Here is a 19,892-nt window from a genome sequence, read left to right on the forward strand (position 1 = left end):
GACTGAGGGATAAAATCTACTAAAACCAAGCAATTATTCACCTTCTATGAATTTTTATTACCACCATTGTCCAAAAACCAGAAGAGAGGATTATGGATTCGATAATCAAAATGGAGACATGACTCATCATCATCATCTCCCTCTGTGTTGCTATTTCCCTCAAAACCCTCTCTGATTTCTTCTTTCCAAAACTGAACCTCCCTCCAAGACCTACCAAGGTTCCTATCATTGGAAACTTCCTATGGCTCCGTAAATCCTTACTGGAGTTCGAACCAGTTCTCCGTGACCTGCACACCAAGTACAACCAGATCCTCACTCTCCATTTCGGCCCTTACCCGGTCATATTCGTCTCCTCCAACTCCCTCGCCCACCAGGCCTTGGTCTGAAAGGGTGCTGTTTTCGCTGATTGCCTTGAGGCCATGGCCATAGGCAGAAATATCAGCTCGACCTTCTACGGCCCGACTTGGTGCGTTCTCCGCCACAACCTCACTGCCGAGATCCTCCACCCTTCGCAGGTGAGGAGCTACTCTCATGCGCGAAAGTGGGTACTGAGGATTCTCCTCTCTAGGCTTACAGGCCACTTGAAACCAGTCTGAGTGGTAGATCACTTATAGTACGCTATGTTTTGTTTATTGGTGCTTATGTGTTTTGGGGACAAGCCTGAGGAAAATCAGATTCAAAAGATTAAGACGATTCAAAGAAGATTATGTTATCAGCTACACGTTCACCACTCTGAAGTGGTCCAACACCCGACCATGTCCTCCACCAGATCTTGCGTCCATTGCGGTTAAAGAGCATGTTCCACAAACTGTTCATAGTGGTGGCAAAATTAGGAACAACGTGGTATGATGGGAAGCCACAGGTATATAGATCTCTCATGGTCCCGAACTCATCTCTCTACTGTTTTCCCTTCAGTTATACACCATCTCATAAGAGAGATCAAAGCTTGGAAATCAAAGACTTCATCAACTGCAATTCGAAAACAATGGCTGGAGGTAAGTAGACGATCCTAAATTTTTCAGAAATGATTTTTATGGCTGAAGTTTCATATGCTTTGGATTGAATATATTGCATCTAAATTCTTTCATTTGGTATCAGAGCTTCATTGTATCTTACCTCTACTTTTGTATTCATTTTTGCATGAGAAATCTTGTTACTTTTTATGATCTCTTAAATCATTTGCAATAAGAAAATCCATAAAAGTTATGAAGAGGGTTGAAAAGGCAGAGCCATGAAATCTAGTTTTGAGAGAAGAGTGAGAGAAGGGCCTAAATATTTTCCAAAGCAAATTGGTGCAGCGGTTGTGAGCCACGACACCATTGTGGTGGGTCTTTAATCATTTTTTAGCTTTCTCCGCCGCCAAGGATGATGAAGACGAGTGAGACCCATGCGAGGAAATGACCAAAGCGGTCGCCTCACTTGTAGTGGACGGTTGTGAGAGTCACGATCGTGAGTGGGGATCAAGGAACGTTGGGGAAGGAAAACCCAATCTAGAAATGCCACGCCTTCGCTTGTGTTCTCTGCATTAGCTGTAACGCTGGCCGACGTTAACAAATACCCAGAAACCCACGCTGACTGTGATTGCGAGTCACACAAAGCTTTCCCAGAGCGCTGCCGGGCCTACATCGTTAAGTTGCAGGCTGTTACGAGGCCGAGCACAGTGCTTCCGTGAGGAGAGATGCCGTTTAACAGGAGCATTCAATCTTCGCCTACCTGTGCGTGGGTGTAGAACCTATGCACCTTGCGGTGGTGCTCGTTCGAAGAAAGGCCGTCGCGTGTGGAAGCACCGCGTGAGGCTCTTCTTGGCTGGTGATGCATGATAAATTTGGGTCATTTTAAGCCCTTTTGGCCCGATTTGAATTATTTTTTGATTGGGCTTGGAATTGATTGTGTTTTTATATGGATTTGGGCACCCAATCATAATATGAAATCCTTTCAAATTAGTTCTAAATTATATGTGATTTTAATACATGCAAATTAAATTATTTATTTTAATTTATATGTTTGTGTATGTAAAAATGTAGCCTAAATTTGAGTTAAATAAATTAAAGTTGTAGCTTCAATTGCATGCAATTGTTGCCTAAATTTGTGTTAGATATATTAAATTTATATCATATAGTTTTAATGTCTAGTGAACCATATAATTTTAAATAATTAAGGAATAGCCACAACATCCTTAATTATATAAAATTATATATTAAGTAAATAAGGATCACATTATGGACATTAATTGTAATTAATTAAATAAATATGACGATTTTACCCCACAAGGATTTCATTATGTTTATATAATTAATTAGGATAAACTATTAAAATTAATTTTTCCTAATTTACCCACAGGAGTTAGGAAGAATTAATTTAATAGGCTTATCATAAAGCTTATAAATAGAAAATATCAAACTAAATTCATAATAAACTTTACAAATTCAGTAAAAATAGTTTGATAAAATCTATCATAAAGTTAATGAATCTGATTGAATTAAAGATTTGGACCACAGGCAATTTTTAATAAAAATTAGATTCAATTTTTAAGTGTGTTTTACATTGGTAAAACATGAATTTAATTAAAGTCTCAAATATTAATAAGCTTGTAATCTTTTGTGCAATTTTACCTAGCATATCTGATATTCGTTGTGAGGTTCCCGAACTCAGGGGAGATAACTTTAAGATATGGAAGAAGAGAATTGTTTTTCAATTAGGGTGGATGGACATAGACTATGCCATAAGGAAAGACGAACCACATAAGATCATTGATACCAACACACCTGATGAAATTCTATTGTACGAATGCTGGGAGAAATCTAATCGACTCAGTGTGATGTACATTAAGAGAAAACTTAGTGCTGGTATATGTGGTTCAATCGAGCAATATGAGAATGTCCTCGAATTGCTAAAGGCTATTGATGAACAATTCGTCACTTCAAATAAAGCCTTGACAAGCACCCTAATTATGAAGTTCACATCCCTGAAGTTCACCGGTATAAGAGGTGTACGTGAACACATCATGGAGATGAGAGGCATAGTGACTCAATTAAAGAAGCTCGAGGTAGAAATGTCTGAATCCTTCTTAGTGCACTTTATCCTTAACACTCTTCCGTCTCAATCTGGACCTTTCAAAATCTCTTACAACATACATAAGGATAAGTGGTCTATCAATGAATTGATGACCATGTGTGTTCAAGAGGAAGGAAGGTTAACGATGGAACAAGGAGAAAGTGCCATGTTGGTGATGCAAAAGAAAAGAAAGAAAGGAAAATCTCAAGCCAGTCAGAAAGGGAAGCAACAAATTCCTCCCAAATATGACATTAAGAAAGACGAAAAGTGTTTCTTTTGTAAAAAGAAAGGACATGTGAAGAAGAAATGTCTGAAATTCCAGAAATGGCTTGAAAAGAAAGGTAATCCTATCTCATTTGTTTGTTATGAATCTAATGTGGTTAATGTAAATACCAACACATGGTGGATTGATTCTGGATCTACAATCCACATTTCAAATTCCTTGTAGGGTATGCAAAACCTAAGGAAGTCAGTGAGAAGTGAGCAATTCATCTTATCCGGAAACAAGATGGGCTTGCATGTGGAAACAATAGGGATATGTTGTTTAACTTTAAATGGTGGTTTTGTTTTGGAATTGCAAAAGACCTTTTATGTACCAAGTTTCTCACGAAACTTGATTTTAGTTTCTAAACTTGTACCGTTTCGATATTCCTTTCATTTTTCAGAAACATCTTTCAATTTGATTGTGTTGGGAATGGTATTTTGTCTGATGGTCTTTATCGCATATTCTTACAAAATGATACCACTTATAATTCATGATACCACTTATAATTCATTACATGTCCAAACTGGCATTAAGAGATGTGTTGTAAATGAGGATTCTGCTACATTGTGGCACCGGAGATTAGGTCATATCTCCGTAGATAGAATAAAAAAAGGTTGGTAAATGATGGGGTACTTAGTACTCTAGATTTTACTGACTTGGAGACTTGTGTGGACTGCATTAAGGGAAAACAGACCAACAAGTCAAAAAGAGGTGCTACTAGAGTTCCGCCATATTAGAGATCATACATACTGATATATGTAGTCTTGACATGGACTCTCATGGTCAGAAATACTTCATCTTTTTCATAAATGATTTCTCACGATATATGTATCTCTACATACTTCATAACAAAAATGAAGCATTAGATGCCTTTAAAGTTTTCAAGGCAGAAGTAGAGAAACAATGTGGTAAACAAATTAAGATCGTGAGATCAAATAGAGGTGGAGAATATTATGGTAGATACTTGGAAGATGGACAAGCACTTGGGCCATTTGCGAAGTTTCTTCAAGAACATGAGATTGTTGCCTAATACACCATGCCTAGTTTTCCAAACCAAAATAGTGTAGCAGAAAGAAGAAATTGAACTTTACTGGATATGGTGAGGAGTATGCTTAGCAGCTCAAAACTTCCTAAATTCTTTTGGGCTGAAGCACTTAAGACAACAGTGTATATATTAAACCAAGTTCCAACCAAGGCTGTCTCAAAGATGCCATTTGAGTTATTGAAATGTTGAAAACCGAGTTTGCGACATATGTGCGTTTGGGAATGCTCATCTGAAGTGAGAATTTATAATCCATAAGAGAAGAAATTGGACCCAAGGACTATAAGTGGGTATTTCATTGGATATGCAGAAAAGTCTAAGGGGTACAAATTTTACTATCTATCTTACAACACTAGGATTGTGGAATCAAGAAATGCTAAATTTCTTGAATATGACTTGGTTAGTGGGAGCGATCAATTTAGAAACATAGTTTCTGATATTGATCATACAGAGTCTTAACCTTCCACTTCAAGTTATAGATTATTTGTTGTTCATAACACCCCTCAAGTTCAAACGAGTGCAGAACCAACAATCGTTGAAGTTTAACCAGTCATTGAAGTTCCACAAGCTGTTGTCAACATTTCAGTAGATCAAGTTGATCAGGAGTTGTCTGACACTTCTGAACAGCAAGTTGAACCTCATACTTCCTTGGAAGATATTGGTGCAACCTTAAGAAGGTCTACTCGAACTAAGAGGTCAACAATTCCTAGTGATTATGTAGTGTATCTACAAGAATTTGACTACAATATAGGAACTGAAAATGATCCCGAATTTTTTTCACAAGCCATGAGTTGCAAAGAATCAGAATTGTGGTACAATGCCATGAAAGATGAGATGAGTTCCATGAGGTGCAACGATGTTTGGGACCTTATTGAGTTGCCTAATGGTGCAAAAGCCATTGGTTGTAAATCAGTTTTTAAGACAAAGAAAGACTCATTAGGCAACATTGAGAGATATAAGGCCAGACTTGTTGCAAAGGGGTTCACTCAGAAAGAAGGAATCGATTACACGGAAACCTTTTCTCCTGTATCTAAGAAAGATTCCTTACGCATTATATTGGCATTAGTAGCCTATTTTGATTTAGAATTGCAACAAATGGATGTGAAAACTGCATTTCTTAATGGAGAACTAGAGGAGGAGGTTTACATGAAACAACCTGAAGGATTCCCCTCTAGTGATGGTGAGCAATTGGTTTGTAAGCTTAAGAAATCCATATACGGTTTAAAACAAGCATCCCGCCAATGGTATTTAAAATTCCATAACATAATTTCTTCATTTGGTTTTGTAGAAAATGTTATGGATCAATGCATATACCTTAAGGTCAGTGGGAGTAAAGCTTGTTTTCTTGTTTTATACGTGGATGACATCTTACTTGCAACCAATGATGAGGGTTTACTTCATGAGGTGAAACAATTCCTCTCTAAAAATTTTAACATGAAGGATATGGGTGAGGCATCTTATGTCATTGACATTAAGATCCATAGAGACAGATTTCAAGGTATCTTAGGTCTGTCATAGGAAACCTATATCAATAAAGTTTTAGAGAGATTTTGGATGAAGGATTGTTCACCTAATGTTTCCCCTATAGTGAAGGGAGATAAGTTCAATCTGAACCAATGCCTGAAAAATGATCTTGAGAGGGAACAAATGAAGAACATTTCATATGCTTCTGGAGTCGGAAGTCTGATGTATGCTCAAGTCTGTACAAGGCCTAACATTGCATTTGCTGTTGGAATGTTAGGACGATATCAAAGTAACTTAGGTTTGGACCATTGGAAAGTTACAAAGAAAGTGATGAGATATTTTCAAGGAACCAAAGATTACACGTTTATGTATAGACGAACAAGCAATTTAGAGGTTGTTGGCTATTTAGATTCAAACTTTGCTGGTTGTGTTGATTCGCGTAAATCAACATCTGGATACATTTTTATATTGACCGGTGGAGCTATATCTTGGAGGAGCGTTAAGCAGACCTTGATTGCTACTTCTACTATGGAAGCTGAGTTCATATCTTGTTTTGAGGCTACTTCACATGGTGTATGGCTTAAGAGTTTCATTTCCGGGCTTAGAGGTATGGATTCAATATCTAGGCCATTGAGTATATATTGCGACAATTTAGCTGCAGTCTTTATGGCAAAGAACAATAAAAGTGGAAGTCGAAGCAAACACATCGACATTAAGTATCTAACCATAAGAGAGCGTGTTAAAGAAAAGAAAGTGGTTATTGAGCACATTAACACTGAATTGATGATCGCTGATCCTTTGACTAAGGGCTTGCCATCGTTGAAATTCAAGGATCATGTAGTGAACATGGGACTTAGCTTCCTTATGTAGTTTCTATTGTACAAACTCTTATTATGATGTTTTCTCATATTAATATGCACTTTTATTTAATTTTGAGAAAATTTAACTTCATTGGACCAAGAATGAACATAGGGTTTATTCATTAAGTAATATTGCCACATAAAGAATAATATTAAGAAATGAATACACTGTAATACATGGAAGGTAACACTCGTTATATAGAGGACTTATCGCCATGATTCATGTGTTTGTTATTTAATGCGGATAATTGATGGACTAAGATAGGACATTAGGTTAAAGATGTGGACCAAGTGGGATAATGTTATCAGCTACACGTTCACATCCGTTCACCACTCTGAAGTGGTCCAACACCTGACCACATCCTCCACCAGATCTCGTGTCCGTTGCGGTTAGGAGCATGTTCCACAAATAGCTCATAGTGGTGGCAAAATCAGGAACAACGTGGTATGATAGGAAGCCACAGTTATATAGATCTCTCATAGTCCCGAACTCGTTTCTCTGCTATTTTCCCTTCAGTTATACACCATCTCATAAGAGAGATCAAAGCTTGGAAATCAAAGACTTCATCAACTACAATTCGGAAACAATGGTTGGAGGTAAGTAGATGATCCTAAATTTTTCAGAAATGATTTTTATGGCAGAAGTGTCATATGCTTTGGATTGAATATATTGCATCTAAATTCTTTCAGATTATTGTTCCGTTCTTGTGGCATCATTATATTAGACTTCTGGCCAAGGTTGGGAAAGATACTTTTCCGAAAGTGTTGGGAGGAGGTGTTGCAGGTGCGCAAAGATCAGGAAGGGATTATGCTTCCACACATAAGAGCCAGACAGCAGTTAAAGCAACAAATTCGAAGCAAACAACAGCAACCCGGGTTCATCTTCCTCCTCATCTGAATATGTCTTGTCGTATGTGGATACTTTGCTGGATCTGCAACTGCCGGAAGAGGAGAGTAAGCTTAACGAAGGAGAGATGGTTAGTTTGTGCACGGAGTTTCTCAGTGGCGGGACTGAAACTACATCCACTGCACTGCAGTGGATCATGGCAAACCTGGTGAAGCACCCGCATATTCAATCCAAGCTTTTTGAGGAGATTAGTGGAGTTGTGGAGGAAGGAAGACAGGAGGTGAGGGAGGAAGATTTGCAGAAGATGCCATACTTGAAGGCTGTGATACTGGAATGCCTGAGGCGTCATCCTCCGTTGCACTTTCTGTTGCCTCATTCAGTGACCCGAGATGTGACCTTGGGAGGGTTTGTGATACCAAAAGACACTGTAGTGAATTTCATGGTAGCAGACATGGGTTGGAACCCAAGGACTTGGGAAGACCCAGTGGCATACAAACCGGAGAGGTTCATGAACAAGGAAGGCAATGGAGTGGAAGCATTTGATGTAACTGGGAGGAAGGAGATCAAAATGATTCCATTTGGTGCTGGAAGGAGAATTTGTCCAGAGCATGACCTAGCCCATTTTCTATTTGGAGTACTTTGTAGCCAATTTGGTGTTAAATTTTGAATGGAGAGCTGTGGATGGGGAGGAAGTTGATCTATCAGAGAAGCAGGAGTTGACAATAGTGATGAAGAACCCCTTGCAGGTTCACTTATCTCCTAGATGGAAGTAAGATTAAAGTAGGTTTATTGTTATTGACATGAATGTGAAAATGATGGAATCACTATAATTAATGTATGGTTTTTGAGCATCTTGATCTAGGTACATGTTCTTAGTAAATAATGAAGAGCATAGTCTTGTAGTAGTTATCATCTCCATACCAATCTCTTTCATCCTCACCCCTTCATGATTTATTTTTTCTGTCATTTTCAGGCTTTATCTTCACAATTTAATAGTGAGAGGTCATCTTTATCTTCTATTTTTACATCTTGGCTTGGTGTTCCTTAATGGGAATTTTATAACTCAGTAATTGCAAAAACAAACAAGAAGCAAAGTAGCCTTCCTGTATATAAGACACATAACAAGTGGAGAAAGGATATTCAAACAATCTCATTTTATATTTTTACCAATAGTTTTTTCTATCACGAGTCAATGATATAAGTATTTTCTTCTATATATATACATATATAACGAGGAGAAAATGCTATGAAGTTAAGATCAACTTGCAGGATAAGTAAGATGTAACAATAAATAAACTATAAGGGTGAAGATAATTGGAGTTAAACTAATGGGATTTCAAGGGCAAGACAAACATTAACTTCCTTTAAGGGTGAAAACAAAGTTAAAACGACGAGACTCTAAGTTAGGGTAAGACGAAGGGTGAAATCTTGAAGACAGACTTAAAGAATATTTCAATCAAGTTCATTTTGTTTTCAATTAAATGCAATCAAACGGAGCAAATTGATTGTCAAAAAATTATTGAAGTGATTTTGAGAAGCATGACTAGAAAATTGAACAAATTGTTAACATTTCAATCATATTCATTTTGTTTGTCAATCAAATGTGATCAAATGGAGCAAATTGGTTATCAAAATATTATTGAAGTGATTTTGGGAAACATGACTAGAAAATTAAACATATTGTTGTAGCTGGTGAAGAATCAAACATGATAGAATCAACTCCAATCTCATGATGGTTAGGGCAAAGAATTGAATCATGTTCATTTACAAGCTTTGTAAACTCTATCTTCTTCAAAAGGATGTTTCAAAGGAAGGAAACTGGATATATCCTTGAAAGAAACAACAATTTTAGGAGATTTGAGAATCAAAAGAAAGAAGATTCTTGTACTTTATTATTTCTTCAAAGGATGAGGAAGAACCATGGCAAGAAGCAGGGAGCATTCTAGCTTTATGCTATCTAATGCTATAATTGCAAATGTTGTAATATTTAACTAGGTATTACAAAATTTATTTAGTACTTTTATAGTGCTTGTAAAAGAATGGGAAGTAGATTCTAAGTTAAATGGAAGAAGTGATATTCTTATCAAAACAAATAAGAATTGCTTAAAGGGGCCGGAGTCAGTTTTGTTCTTGTGTGGGGTTTTCCTCGAGCTGCCCTAAAGGTGGGTGTTTGGAGGTGCTGCCTTTTTGCCTAATTGTAACTAGTTTTTAGCCGCTTCATTGCCTCATAACTTCAATTGTACCATCTTTTTCTGATTTTCTGCCTATTGGAGAGGGGAAATCTCATACCATTCTCTTTGCTACCTTGGGCTTTTTATTGCTATTCTTCCCATGAAGGAAGCAGGCTTTTTCTGTGTCATTTTCAGCTTTGTGCCACAAGCTGCTAAAGGTTGTTGATTGGAGATTTCTTTTCAGCATCAGGTAGGAGAAGAGGTTGGTTCTAGAGGTCGTCTTTTGTAGAAGACCTACTCACAGGTGGGATGATTTTTGGTATCTTCACTTAATTATAATCAAAACTGAGAAAACAGATTTTAAGGAAGAAGCACTAATTAATACAAAAAAAATTTGTATCATAAAATTGAGAGCTTGCAGACAATATCAAGTTTTACAAACAGAGATGAAAGAAAGTTGGAAGTGGAAAATAAAGTGTATGTGCAAGGGTGAAATCCCCTAGCAGATTGGGAGAGGAGCACCGTTCCAAGCACTGAGACAATCCAGAAGAGGGTCGATGATCTTCCCCTCACACATTGCAGTAAACACCTTGTCAAACTCCTCCCCTGGTGACCTCACCTTTTCACCAGTCAGCAGCCCTGTTCCCAGCTCCTCCCTCACAAACTTGTACAATGGGTATGACCTGCACTCCTTGATTCGGTTCGGAATCGATGGGTTTCCACTCTCCACCGCACCTCTTGCGCTCTCAACCTCTTTGGGCAAAACGGCCTTCAACTCCTCCTCGAATGCCACTATTTTTTGGAAGATTGAGGTACTTCCATTCTTCTCATTTTCGCCATTGCTCAGCGCATGTTCCACCAGAACTTGCCTTAACTTCTGCATCAGTGGATATGTGGCGCTGCAGGGGTCATCGATGTAGGCGAATACATGTTCCCTATCCACCACTTTTAGCAAGTCCTTCTCGCAGAATCTCGATGGATGGAGTCCTCCACTGGCTCCAGTGGTTAGAGTTTTCTTAGCTACGTGGCTTACAGTCTTCTTCATCGTGCTCTTCAAATTCTCCTCCAAATGCCTCAAATCAATGGCCTGGCAGAGTGCCACTAGGTATGTGGTAGACATGAGCTTCAAGATATCCACCGCTTCAGCTGTTTTCCTGGAGGAGATTAAGCCCAAGGAGTTCACATCTTGGTTGTGTTGCTCAGCACTTTGGACATGGTTGGTAACAGGATTGGCCAAGAACTGGAGCTCTGAACAGTAGGAAGCCATGGCAATTTCTGCTCCCTTGAAACCATAATCCAGACTCGGGTTCCGGCTTCCAGAGAGATTTGATGGCAGTCCATTGTTGTAGAAGTCATTGACAAGCTCTGAGAACTGGGCAAACATAAGCTTCCCAATGGCTGCAATGGCCAAGCGGGTGTTGTCCATGGAGACTCCAATTGGGGTCCCCTGGAAGTTGCCACCATGTAGAGCCTTGTTCCTGGAAACATCGATCAAGGGGTTATCATTCACAGAGTTGATCTCCCGTTCGATGGATTTAGTTGATGCTCGGATGACTTCAATCTGTGGGCCAAGCCATTGAGGTGAAGTCCTGAGAGCATATCGATCTTGCTTCGGCTTCTGCAGAGGATCCATCTCATGTAGCTTCTTAGCTTCTTTCACATAAGAGCTTCCATCTAGAATGTGCTCCATAATGGCTGCAGCCTCGATTTGGCCAGGGTGGTGCTTCAATTTGTGAGTCAAGTGGTCAGTGAATTCGGGCTTCCCCTGCATCACTTCAGCAAAAATAGCGGATAAAACTTCAGACAAAACTGCCAGCACATTGGTCTCAAAAAGCACCATAGAGGCCAAGCCAGAGCCAACTGCAGTGCCATTAACAAGAGCCAGGCCTTCCTTAGGTTGCAACTCAAAAAATCCCGACTCGATCCCAGCCATTTTAAAGGCCTCTTCGGCATTGACAACTTCACCGGAAGGTCCAACAGCTTTGGAATTAGGCCTGCCGGTGAGAAGACCAGCAATGTAGGAGAGAGGAACCAGGTCTCCGGAGGCAGTGACGGTGCCACGCAGAGGCAAGCATGGAGTGATGTTGTGATTGAGGAGCTTGGTGATTGCTTCCAGAATCTCAAATCTGATGCCGGAGTAGCCTTGGAGGAGGGTGTTGATCCTTACGAGCATGGCGGCTCTTGTTGCTGAGTAAGGCAGTGTGTGGCATGACTCTGTTCCGTTCCCAAATATCCCAGCGTTCAAGAACCTGTATCAAGCATCAACAACCCAGCACATCACCAACCAATTCAAGTTTTAAAATCAAAACAACTGTTTTAGATAATAGAAAGTAACCAAAAAGGACTGGATTCATTAAGAGATATGAATAAGTTAACACGCCAAAGTTGACTGGCGGCCATTAACTCACGTATCCTAACACCGAATTTTAAAAGCGCTTTTAAGTATTTTTTAAATTAAAAAAAAAAAAAAAAAAAAAACACTCCTAAAATGGGTTTATTAGTCAAAGTACCTTTAATGGAATGGAAGTGGCTTTCGTAAAATTAATTTTGGAGAGAATCGGCTATCAAGTATTCCTTTGCAAAATATTAAAAGTAATTTTTTTACTTTTCAAAAGTGATTCAAACTACTAATATTTTTCCAAAAGTGCTTTTATGATGTATTTTCCAAAACCACTGTAAAGTAATTTTACCTGATGAGCTCCTTCTGAAGGGCACCACCTTGTTTGGTTCTCCTATGTGAAGTGGCACCAAACCCAGTGGTGACACCATAGCTATCGGTGCCCTTGCTCATGCTCTCCATCACCCACTCACTGCTCGCGTTCACGCCCGCTCTCGCCGTCTCCGACAACTCCACACTCACATCCTCCTCCCGCCCCGCGATAGCCGCCACTTGCGATATCGTAAGTGTTTCACCACCAAGCCGAACCACCGGCTTCCGGTACTCTGCCACCATGCGCTTTACTTCATCCAAATGGCTCCCCTTCAACGCCTCCGCTGCCACTCCCCAGTTCAGCGGATCACTCACGACGAAACTCTCCACCTTTTTGCTTCCGTGGCAGTTCATTGCTTCCATGTTTTCGAATCCCCACAAAGAAACAACTGCAAAAAGCTGGTTTTTCACGACAACTAAGAAGGAAAGAGAGAGAGAGGGAGAGAGGAACTGGAGGAAATCTGAAAGTTGGGCTCTGAAATTCTGAGTTTCCTGAGAAGTACGGTGACAGAGGCTTTTCCTTATATAGAGTGCCTTGAGCCTTGGAGTCTTTGAAATGCCACAGGTCAATGGTAGGTGGGCGGGATGGCAAAGTGGCTTCATGAGGTTTGTTGAAAACCAATCCAGACCCTTGATCTGTCTACGCTAAAGGCTCAGATGCTGCAACGTGATATGCATGTGGATTTAGGAATGGAGCTCGTATGTTCGTACTGGTCAGACCCCAAGACAACTGTGGTGTGCGGTCAATGGGTTGGTGGCATGTGGAATACTAAATGAAATTGTTGGCCTACGTAATGTAATTTCTATTCCTCCAAATCCGAACTCGTTAAAAAAATAATAATAAAAAATTATGTACTCATACTCTAGCTAAAAACAAAAGGAAATTTGAAAATTTAAAAACCGTTTTCTATTTTTAAAAATAAAAAATGATTTTTAAATTATGTGATAAAATAAACTTTAAAGTTGTTGAAAATTTTATTGTTGATTAGGAAATTTTTAAAAATTCATTTCTATTTTTAAAAGTAAAATACGATTTAACTTCTAATTGTGTTTGGATTTTGTTAATCTCTAGGAACAAATTTTAAAAATGAGATTAAAAAGAAAATGATTTTTAAAAAATAAAATAAGTTATTTTTGGTGTTTTTAAAACCAAGAGAAAACCAAAAACAAAAAATGGAAGAGGACTTCTCTCGAATGGATGTGAGATTCATCAACAAAGTCTACACATATAGAGAAATAATAAGAAGAGATTTCTCTAAAGTTAGGTTTTTCATCATCATGTTTTCCCCCTTTTTTCGCCTCTATTAAGATGATGATGATTATTATTATTTATGTATTTAGGTTACATTTGTTTGGCTATTAAGAAATTAGAGGAAAACAAAGGAAATAAGAGGAAAATATAATAAGTCCACTGTTTGACAATAGTCTTATTCTCTTTCTCTTTCTGTTGAACTTAGAGGTATATATATGTAGATTCCTCGATCATGGAGACCCAAAAGAGATGTAAGAAACAAACTCTAGTACCTCCACACTTTTTCTCATGGTCCCATGTTTGTTTTGTAACTTGTTAATCATGGTTGAGGGTGAGGAGATGCACCTCATTGTGATTCCTAGTATAGTTATATAACAAAGGATAGCTAGAGTTTCAAGTATTGGCTTAGAAAACAAAGTGGATTTAAAGACTTCTGACCAGAAAAGGAGTATCTAACTTAATTACTTTGAGGGACAATTTTATTAAACTTAAGAGTGTGTTTGGTACTGACTTTAAAAAACGTTTCTAATATTTCTAACACTTAAATGATACAAAATTTTAAGTGTTAAAAATATTAAAAATACTTTCTAAAATAACTGCCAAACGATATCTTAATTTGGGAGCATTTGAGAAATATGGGATTGAAAAGAAGCAAATATGGATTGGAATAGTACCCTTCTTTGTTTCATGCTGAGAGAGTAATTCTTGAATATGATAAGAATTCTAAGAAGATATGTCTACCCAAAACCTACATCCTTAGGGTCCATGACCTAAGCCCTAAGTGCTATGAGTTAGCTAGCCCTCCTTGTTCGTGGACATACCTAATAATATTTGTATAGCAAGACAAACAAGTTTGAAAATTAGAGTATGTTGATTCAACAACTACTACACATTGAAAAATGGTTAGTGACCTAGTTACAAGCCCATGGTACAAAAAACTAGACAATCTCCATCTAAGGTAACCGGATAATCTTCATTTCAAGTAACCAAAGGTACCTCATTCTCAAAGACTAACAAAGCAACCCGACCTACACCTACCAGCCAGGACACCCTTCCTCACAGTTGACAACTAAACCTCTACCAAAGCGACCACTTAAGACATGCTGCATCTCACTTCACCTATTTGAGAGTCTAAGACTCTTTTTATCCGGTGAAACTTGCTTATGTTTTTATTCTTAGTCAAAGGCACTCGTACGAAATTAAGAGACTATTTTCACCAACAACATATGGTGGACAAACAGGCTTCCAAGCACCTTGGGTGTTCATAAATAAGATGCACCTTAAGAGGTCACCTAACTTAATCTCTATGAGAAGTCATAAGAAAGCACAAGAATGATCTTAGTGTTAACACACACACACATAAGCTAAATGGAAGGAAATCTTATCACCCAAGCAAGTGATTAGTTGAAGTTCGAATAAGTCTTCTCTAACACATTTATTTTATGATCTTTAGCTCATTTATTTTATTCTGAAAAAGAAAACGATGAAAACCTACATCTCATTAGTTAGGAAAACCTTCCAATTGAAAACATAAGGCCAAGTTAGTCTCAAGACAAAAGCTCTTACGGATAGTCTAGTCATGAATAAATGGTCAAGGTGAACAACAAAAATAAATAAATTCTAAGGGTATCTTTACTAAGAATCCTAAAGAAAACTAGCAATCATCCTTCTAATTCAAGACATCCCTTTGTTAAACTACCTTATATGATTATATGTGAAAGTTATCTTGGTGTAAAGCTGACCCTTCACTCTTTTAATTTGGAAACAGATCATCTTTGTGTTAAGCCTACCTCTGCATCTTTGGGTATAGGTTGCATTTATATGTATTAAGTCAAACTTTGCCTCTGGGTATGGGTCAACTTTGCACTAAACCAACTTCTATCTATGAGCATGGATCATCCCTATGGTAAAACCTTTAACCAAAAGGTCCTTAGATGTGCATTCCAACCAAAAAGTAAAACTGTTTTTAGAACCATAATGATCATTTCTAACCATTCTAGTATGTAGAGAGCTCAACCTGAATCTTTTCTACTATCTACCTTAGAAACATTACAAATTCCATGGATTGCATGTGAACTAAACAATTGAACTTGTCTATTGATTTATGATGTAGGAACTATTACAAGACAAGCTAGGCTATGGAATGAATCCACCTCATGATAAGATCATTCAAATAATAGATTGAGAATCTTACATTAGCTGTTAATGACAACCACTTAATCAAAAGCAACAGGTTGGAGAGTCTAGCAAAGAGATTGATTCTAACAAAGACGCATCCAAGAACCTCACTTGGGAAGGTTAATGCATGAGCACACCATTATCATCAATTTTGCATGATCGAAGCAAGAACATTGATACAAGATATCATTCTATTAGAGAGTTCATTATAAAGAAAGAAGTACAATTAAAATTTGTAAAACCTCAAGGTCAAATTGTTGATATTTTTACTAAATCCCATTATTCCAAGAAATTGGTATCAGAGTTCAAATTGTAGATATTTTTAATTACAACAATTCAAACTCCAACAAATTGCTATCAGAGCTTCCATATAGCCAAGAATTAATATAAACAATTTTTGTATCACAAAATTGAAAGCCTAAAGACAATCTCAAGCTTAACAAAAAGGAGATGAAAGAAAGTTGGAAGTGGAAAATAAAGAGTACGTGCAAGGGTGAAATCCCCTAGCAGATTGGGAGAGGTGCACCGTTCCAAGCACTGAGACAATCCAGAAGAGGGTCGATGATCTTCCCCTCACACATTACAGTAAACACATTGTCAAACTCCTCCCCTGGTGACCTCACCTTTTCACCAGTCAGCAGCCCTGTTCCCAGCTCCTCCCTCACAAACTTGTACAATGGGTATGACCTGCACTCCTTGATTCGGTTCGGAATCGATGGGTTTCCACTCTCCACCGCACCTCTTGCGCTCTCAACCTCTTTGGGCAAAACGGCCTTCAACTCCTCCTCGAATGCCACTATTTTTTGGAAGATTGAGGTACTTCCATTCTTCTCATTTTCGCCATTGCTCAGCGCATGTTCCACCAGAACTTGCCTTAACTTCTGCATCAGTGGATATGTGGCGCTGCAGGGGTCATCGATGTAGGCGAATACATGTTCCCTATCCACCACTTTTTGCAAGTCCTTCTCGCAGAATCTCGATGGGTGGAGTTCTCCATTGGCTCCACTGGTTAGAGTTTTCTTAGCTACGTGGCTTACAGTCTTCTTCACCGTGCTCTTCAAATTCTCCTCCAAATGCCTCAAATCAATGGCCTGGCAGAGTGCCACTAGGTATGTGGTAGACATGAGCTTCAAGATATCCACCGCTTCAGCTGTTTTCCTGGAGGAGATTAAGCCCAAGGAGTTCACATCTTGGTTGTGTTGCTCAGCACTTTGGACATGGTTGGTAACAGGATTGGCCAAGAACTGGAGCTCTGAACAGTAGGAAGCCATGGCAATTTCTGCTCCCTTGAAACCATAATCCAGACTCGGGTTCCGGCTTCCAGAGAGATTTGATGGCAGTCCATTGTTGTAGAAGTCATTGACAAGCTCTGAGAACTGGGCAAACATAAGCTTCCCAATGGCTGCAATGGCCAAGCGGGTGTTGTCCATGGAGACTCCAATTGGGGTCCCCTGGAAGTTGCCACCATGTAGAGCCTTGTTCCTGGAAACATCGATCAAGGGGTTATCATTCACAGAGTTGATCTCCCGTTCGATGGATTTAGTTGATGCTCGGATGACTTCAATCTGTGGGCCAAGCCATTGAGGTGAAGTCCTGAGAGCATATCGATCTTGCTTCGGCTTCTGCAGAGGATCCATCTCATGTAGCTTCTTAGCTTCTTTCACATAAGAGCTTCCATCTAGAATGTGCTCCATAATGGCTGCAGCCTCGATTTGGCCAGGGTGGTGCTTCAATTTGTGAGTCAAGTGGTCAGTGAATTCGGGCTTCCCCTGCATCACTTCAGCAAAAATAGCGGATAAAACTTCAGACAAAACTGCCAACACATTGGTCTCAAAAAGCACCATAGAGGCCAAGCCAGAGCCAACTGCAGTGCCATTAACAAGAGCCAGGCCTTCCTTAGGCTGCAACTCAAAAAATCCCGACTCGATCCCAGCCATTTTAAAGGCCCCTTCGGCATTGACAACTTCACCGGAAGGTCCGACAGCTTTGGAATTAGGCCTGCCGGTGAGAAGACCAGCGATGTAGGAGAGAGGAACCAGGTCTCCGGAGGCAGTGACGGTGCCACGCAGAGGCAAGCATGGAGTGATGTTGTGATTGAGGAGCTTGGTGATTGCTTCCAGAATCTCAAATCTGATGCCGGAGTAGCCTTGGAGGAGGGTGTTGATCCTCACGAGCATGGCGGCTCTTGTTGCTGAGTGAGGCAGTGTGTGGCATGACTCTGTTCCGTTCCCAAATATCCCAGCATTCAAGAACCTGTATCAAGCATCAACAACCCAGCACATCACCAACCAATTCAAGTTTTCAAATCAAAACAACTGTTTTAGATAATAGAAAGTAACCAAAAAGGACTAGATTCATTAAGAGATATGAATAAGTTAACACGTCAAAGTTGACTGGTGGCCATTAACTCACGTATCCTAACACCGAGTTTTAAAAGCGCTTTTAAGTTTTTATTTTTTTATTTTTATTTTTATTTAAAAAAAAAAAACACTCCTAAAACGTCGGCTATCAAGTATTCCTTTGCGAAATATTAAAAGTAATTTTTCCCTTTTCAAAAGTGATTCAAACTACTAATATTTTTCCAAAAGTGCTTTTATGAAGTATTTTCTAAAACCACTGTAAAGTAATTTTACCTGATGAGCTCCTTCTGAAGGGCACCACCTTGTTTGGTTCTCCTATGTGAAGTGGCACCAAACCCAGTGGTGACACCATAGCTGTCGGTGCCTTTGCTCATGCTCTCCATCACCCACTCACTGCTCGCATTCACACCCGCTCTCGCCGTCTCCGACAACTCCACACTCACATCCCCCTCCCGCCCGGCGATAGCCGCCACCTGCGATATGGTAAGAGTCTCACCACCGAGCCGAACCACCGGCTTCCGGTACTCCGCCACCATGCGCTTCACTTCATCCAAATGGCTTCCCTTCAACGTCTCCGCAGCCATTCCCCAGTTCAGCGGATCACTCACGCAGAAACTCTCCACCTTGTTGCTTCCATGGCAGTTCATTGCATCCATGTCTTAGAATCCCCACAAAGAAACAACTTCAAAAAGCTGGTTTTTGTCGACAACCAAGAAGGAAAGAGAGAGAGAGAGAGAGAGAGAGGAACTAGAGAGTAGGGCTCTGAATTTAGTGAGGTGTATGGTGACACAGAAGCTTTTACTTATATAGAACGTTTGAGCCCTGGAGTCTTTTAAATTCCACAGGGCCACTGGTAGGTGGGCTGGATGGAGAAGCGGCTTCATGGGGTTCGTCGAAAACCAATCCAGACCCTTAATCTGTCTTACGCGAAAGGCTCAAATGCTGGAACGTGACGTGGAATCCATGTGGATTTAGGGATGGAGCCCGGACGTTCTTACTGGTCAAACCCCAAGACAAATCTGGTGTGCGGTCAAAGGGTTGCTGGGATGTGGAGGTTGTTAGCCTACTTGATGAAATTTCAATTTGTTGATTAGAAAAATAAAAGGAAAATCATTTGAGTATGCACCATCTAATAGAAGTTAAAAAATGGTAATTGTTTTTAAAATTCTATTATACAGTTTCATCTTTGTTTTTTATTTCCAACTTGGAAAAACAAAGGAAAATGGAAAGTAATTTTTAAAAAATAAGTAAAAATTATTTTCATCAATTTTTAAAAATAAATTAAACATGAATGGTACATGTCGCATGAATACGAGTTTTACTACCATTCACAATGTATAGACGAGACATTTTCATATAATATAGATACGAGTTTTATTTATATTCACATGTTTAAATCATACTATTTTTTTTTTTCATCTATTTTTAATGAAAATTATTTTACCTAGCATAATTAGAGGATTGGTTTTTGTAACTTACCAAACAAGTATGCCTTTATCTCACGATATTGCATGAATGAATTTAAACAAAAGAGCAATATCATATTAATAGGCGGGTGTTTCATGGGTGGCTGGAACCTTTGCAAAAATAATTTTAGGCTAAAATTTCTTTAAGTATTGGATATTTTCCTAGATGAATTGATTTACTGGTATAGGGTTAATAAATAAATAAATAAATATATACTTAGAA

General features: G+C 39.0%; 2 protein-coding genes and 1 pseudogene across 2 annotated transcripts; 1 reads left to right on the forward strand and 2 right to left on the reverse strand.

The window, feature by feature from the left end:
- Positions 1-110: 110 nt before the first annotated feature.
- On the forward strand, positions 111-8,383 carry LOC117933490 (annotated as a pseudogene).
- Positions 8,384-10,081: 1,698 nt separating this feature from the next.
- Positions 10,082-12,907, reverse strand: LOC117933075 (phenylalanine ammonia-lyase-like). Its single transcript, XM_034854439.1, has 2 exons — positions 12,394-12,907; positions 10,082-11,952 (listed from the first exon to the last, which is right to left on the reverse strand). Exons 1-2 carry the CDS (start codon positions 12,774-12,776, stop codon positions 10,203-10,205), a joined length of 2,133 nt encoding a protein of 710 aa, XP_034710330.1. The 5' UTR covers positions 12,777-12,907; the 3' UTR covers positions 10,082-10,202.
- Positions 12,908-16,182: 3,275 nt separating this feature from the next.
- LOC117933071 (phenylalanine ammonia-lyase-like) lies at positions 16,183-18,948 on the reverse strand. Its single transcript, XM_034854437.1, has 2 exons — positions 18,477-18,948; positions 16,183-18,096 (listed from the first exon to the last, which is right to left on the reverse strand). The coding sequence occupies exons 1-2, from the start codon at positions 18,857-18,859 to the stop codon at positions 16,347-16,349; spliced, it is 2,133 nt and encodes a 710-aa protein (XP_034710328.1). The 5' UTR covers positions 18,860-18,948; the 3' UTR covers positions 16,183-16,346.
- Positions 18,949-19,892: the final 944 nt, after the last annotated feature.

This window comes from Vitis riparia, chromosome 16 (assembly GCF_004353265.1).
Source record: "Vitis riparia cultivar Riparia Gloire de Montpellier isolate 1030 chromosome 16, EGFV_Vit.rip_1.0, whole genome shotgun sequence".
NCBI lineage: Eukaryota > Viridiplantae > Streptophyta > Magnoliopsida > Vitales > Vitaceae > Vitis > Vitis riparia.

Bases quoted from the DNA above. Each gene is read 5' to 3' on its own strand.
- LOC117933075 (XM_034854439.1), bottom strand. From the start codon at position 12,776: ATGGAAGCAATGAACTGCCACGGAAGCAAAAAGGTGGAGAGTTTCGTC. The intron at 11,953-12,393 runs GTAAAATTACTT...TGCTTGATACAG, and splicing joins CTTCAGAAGGAGCTCATCAG to GTTCTTGAACGCTGGGATAT.
- LOC117933071 (XM_034854437.1), bottom strand. From the start codon at position 18,859: ATGGATGCAATGAACTGCCATGGAAGCAACAAGGTGGAGAGTTTCTGC. The intron at 18,097-18,476 runs GTAAAATTACTT...TGCTTGATACAG, and splicing joins CTTCAGAAGGAGCTCATCAG to GTTCTTGAATGCTGGGATAT.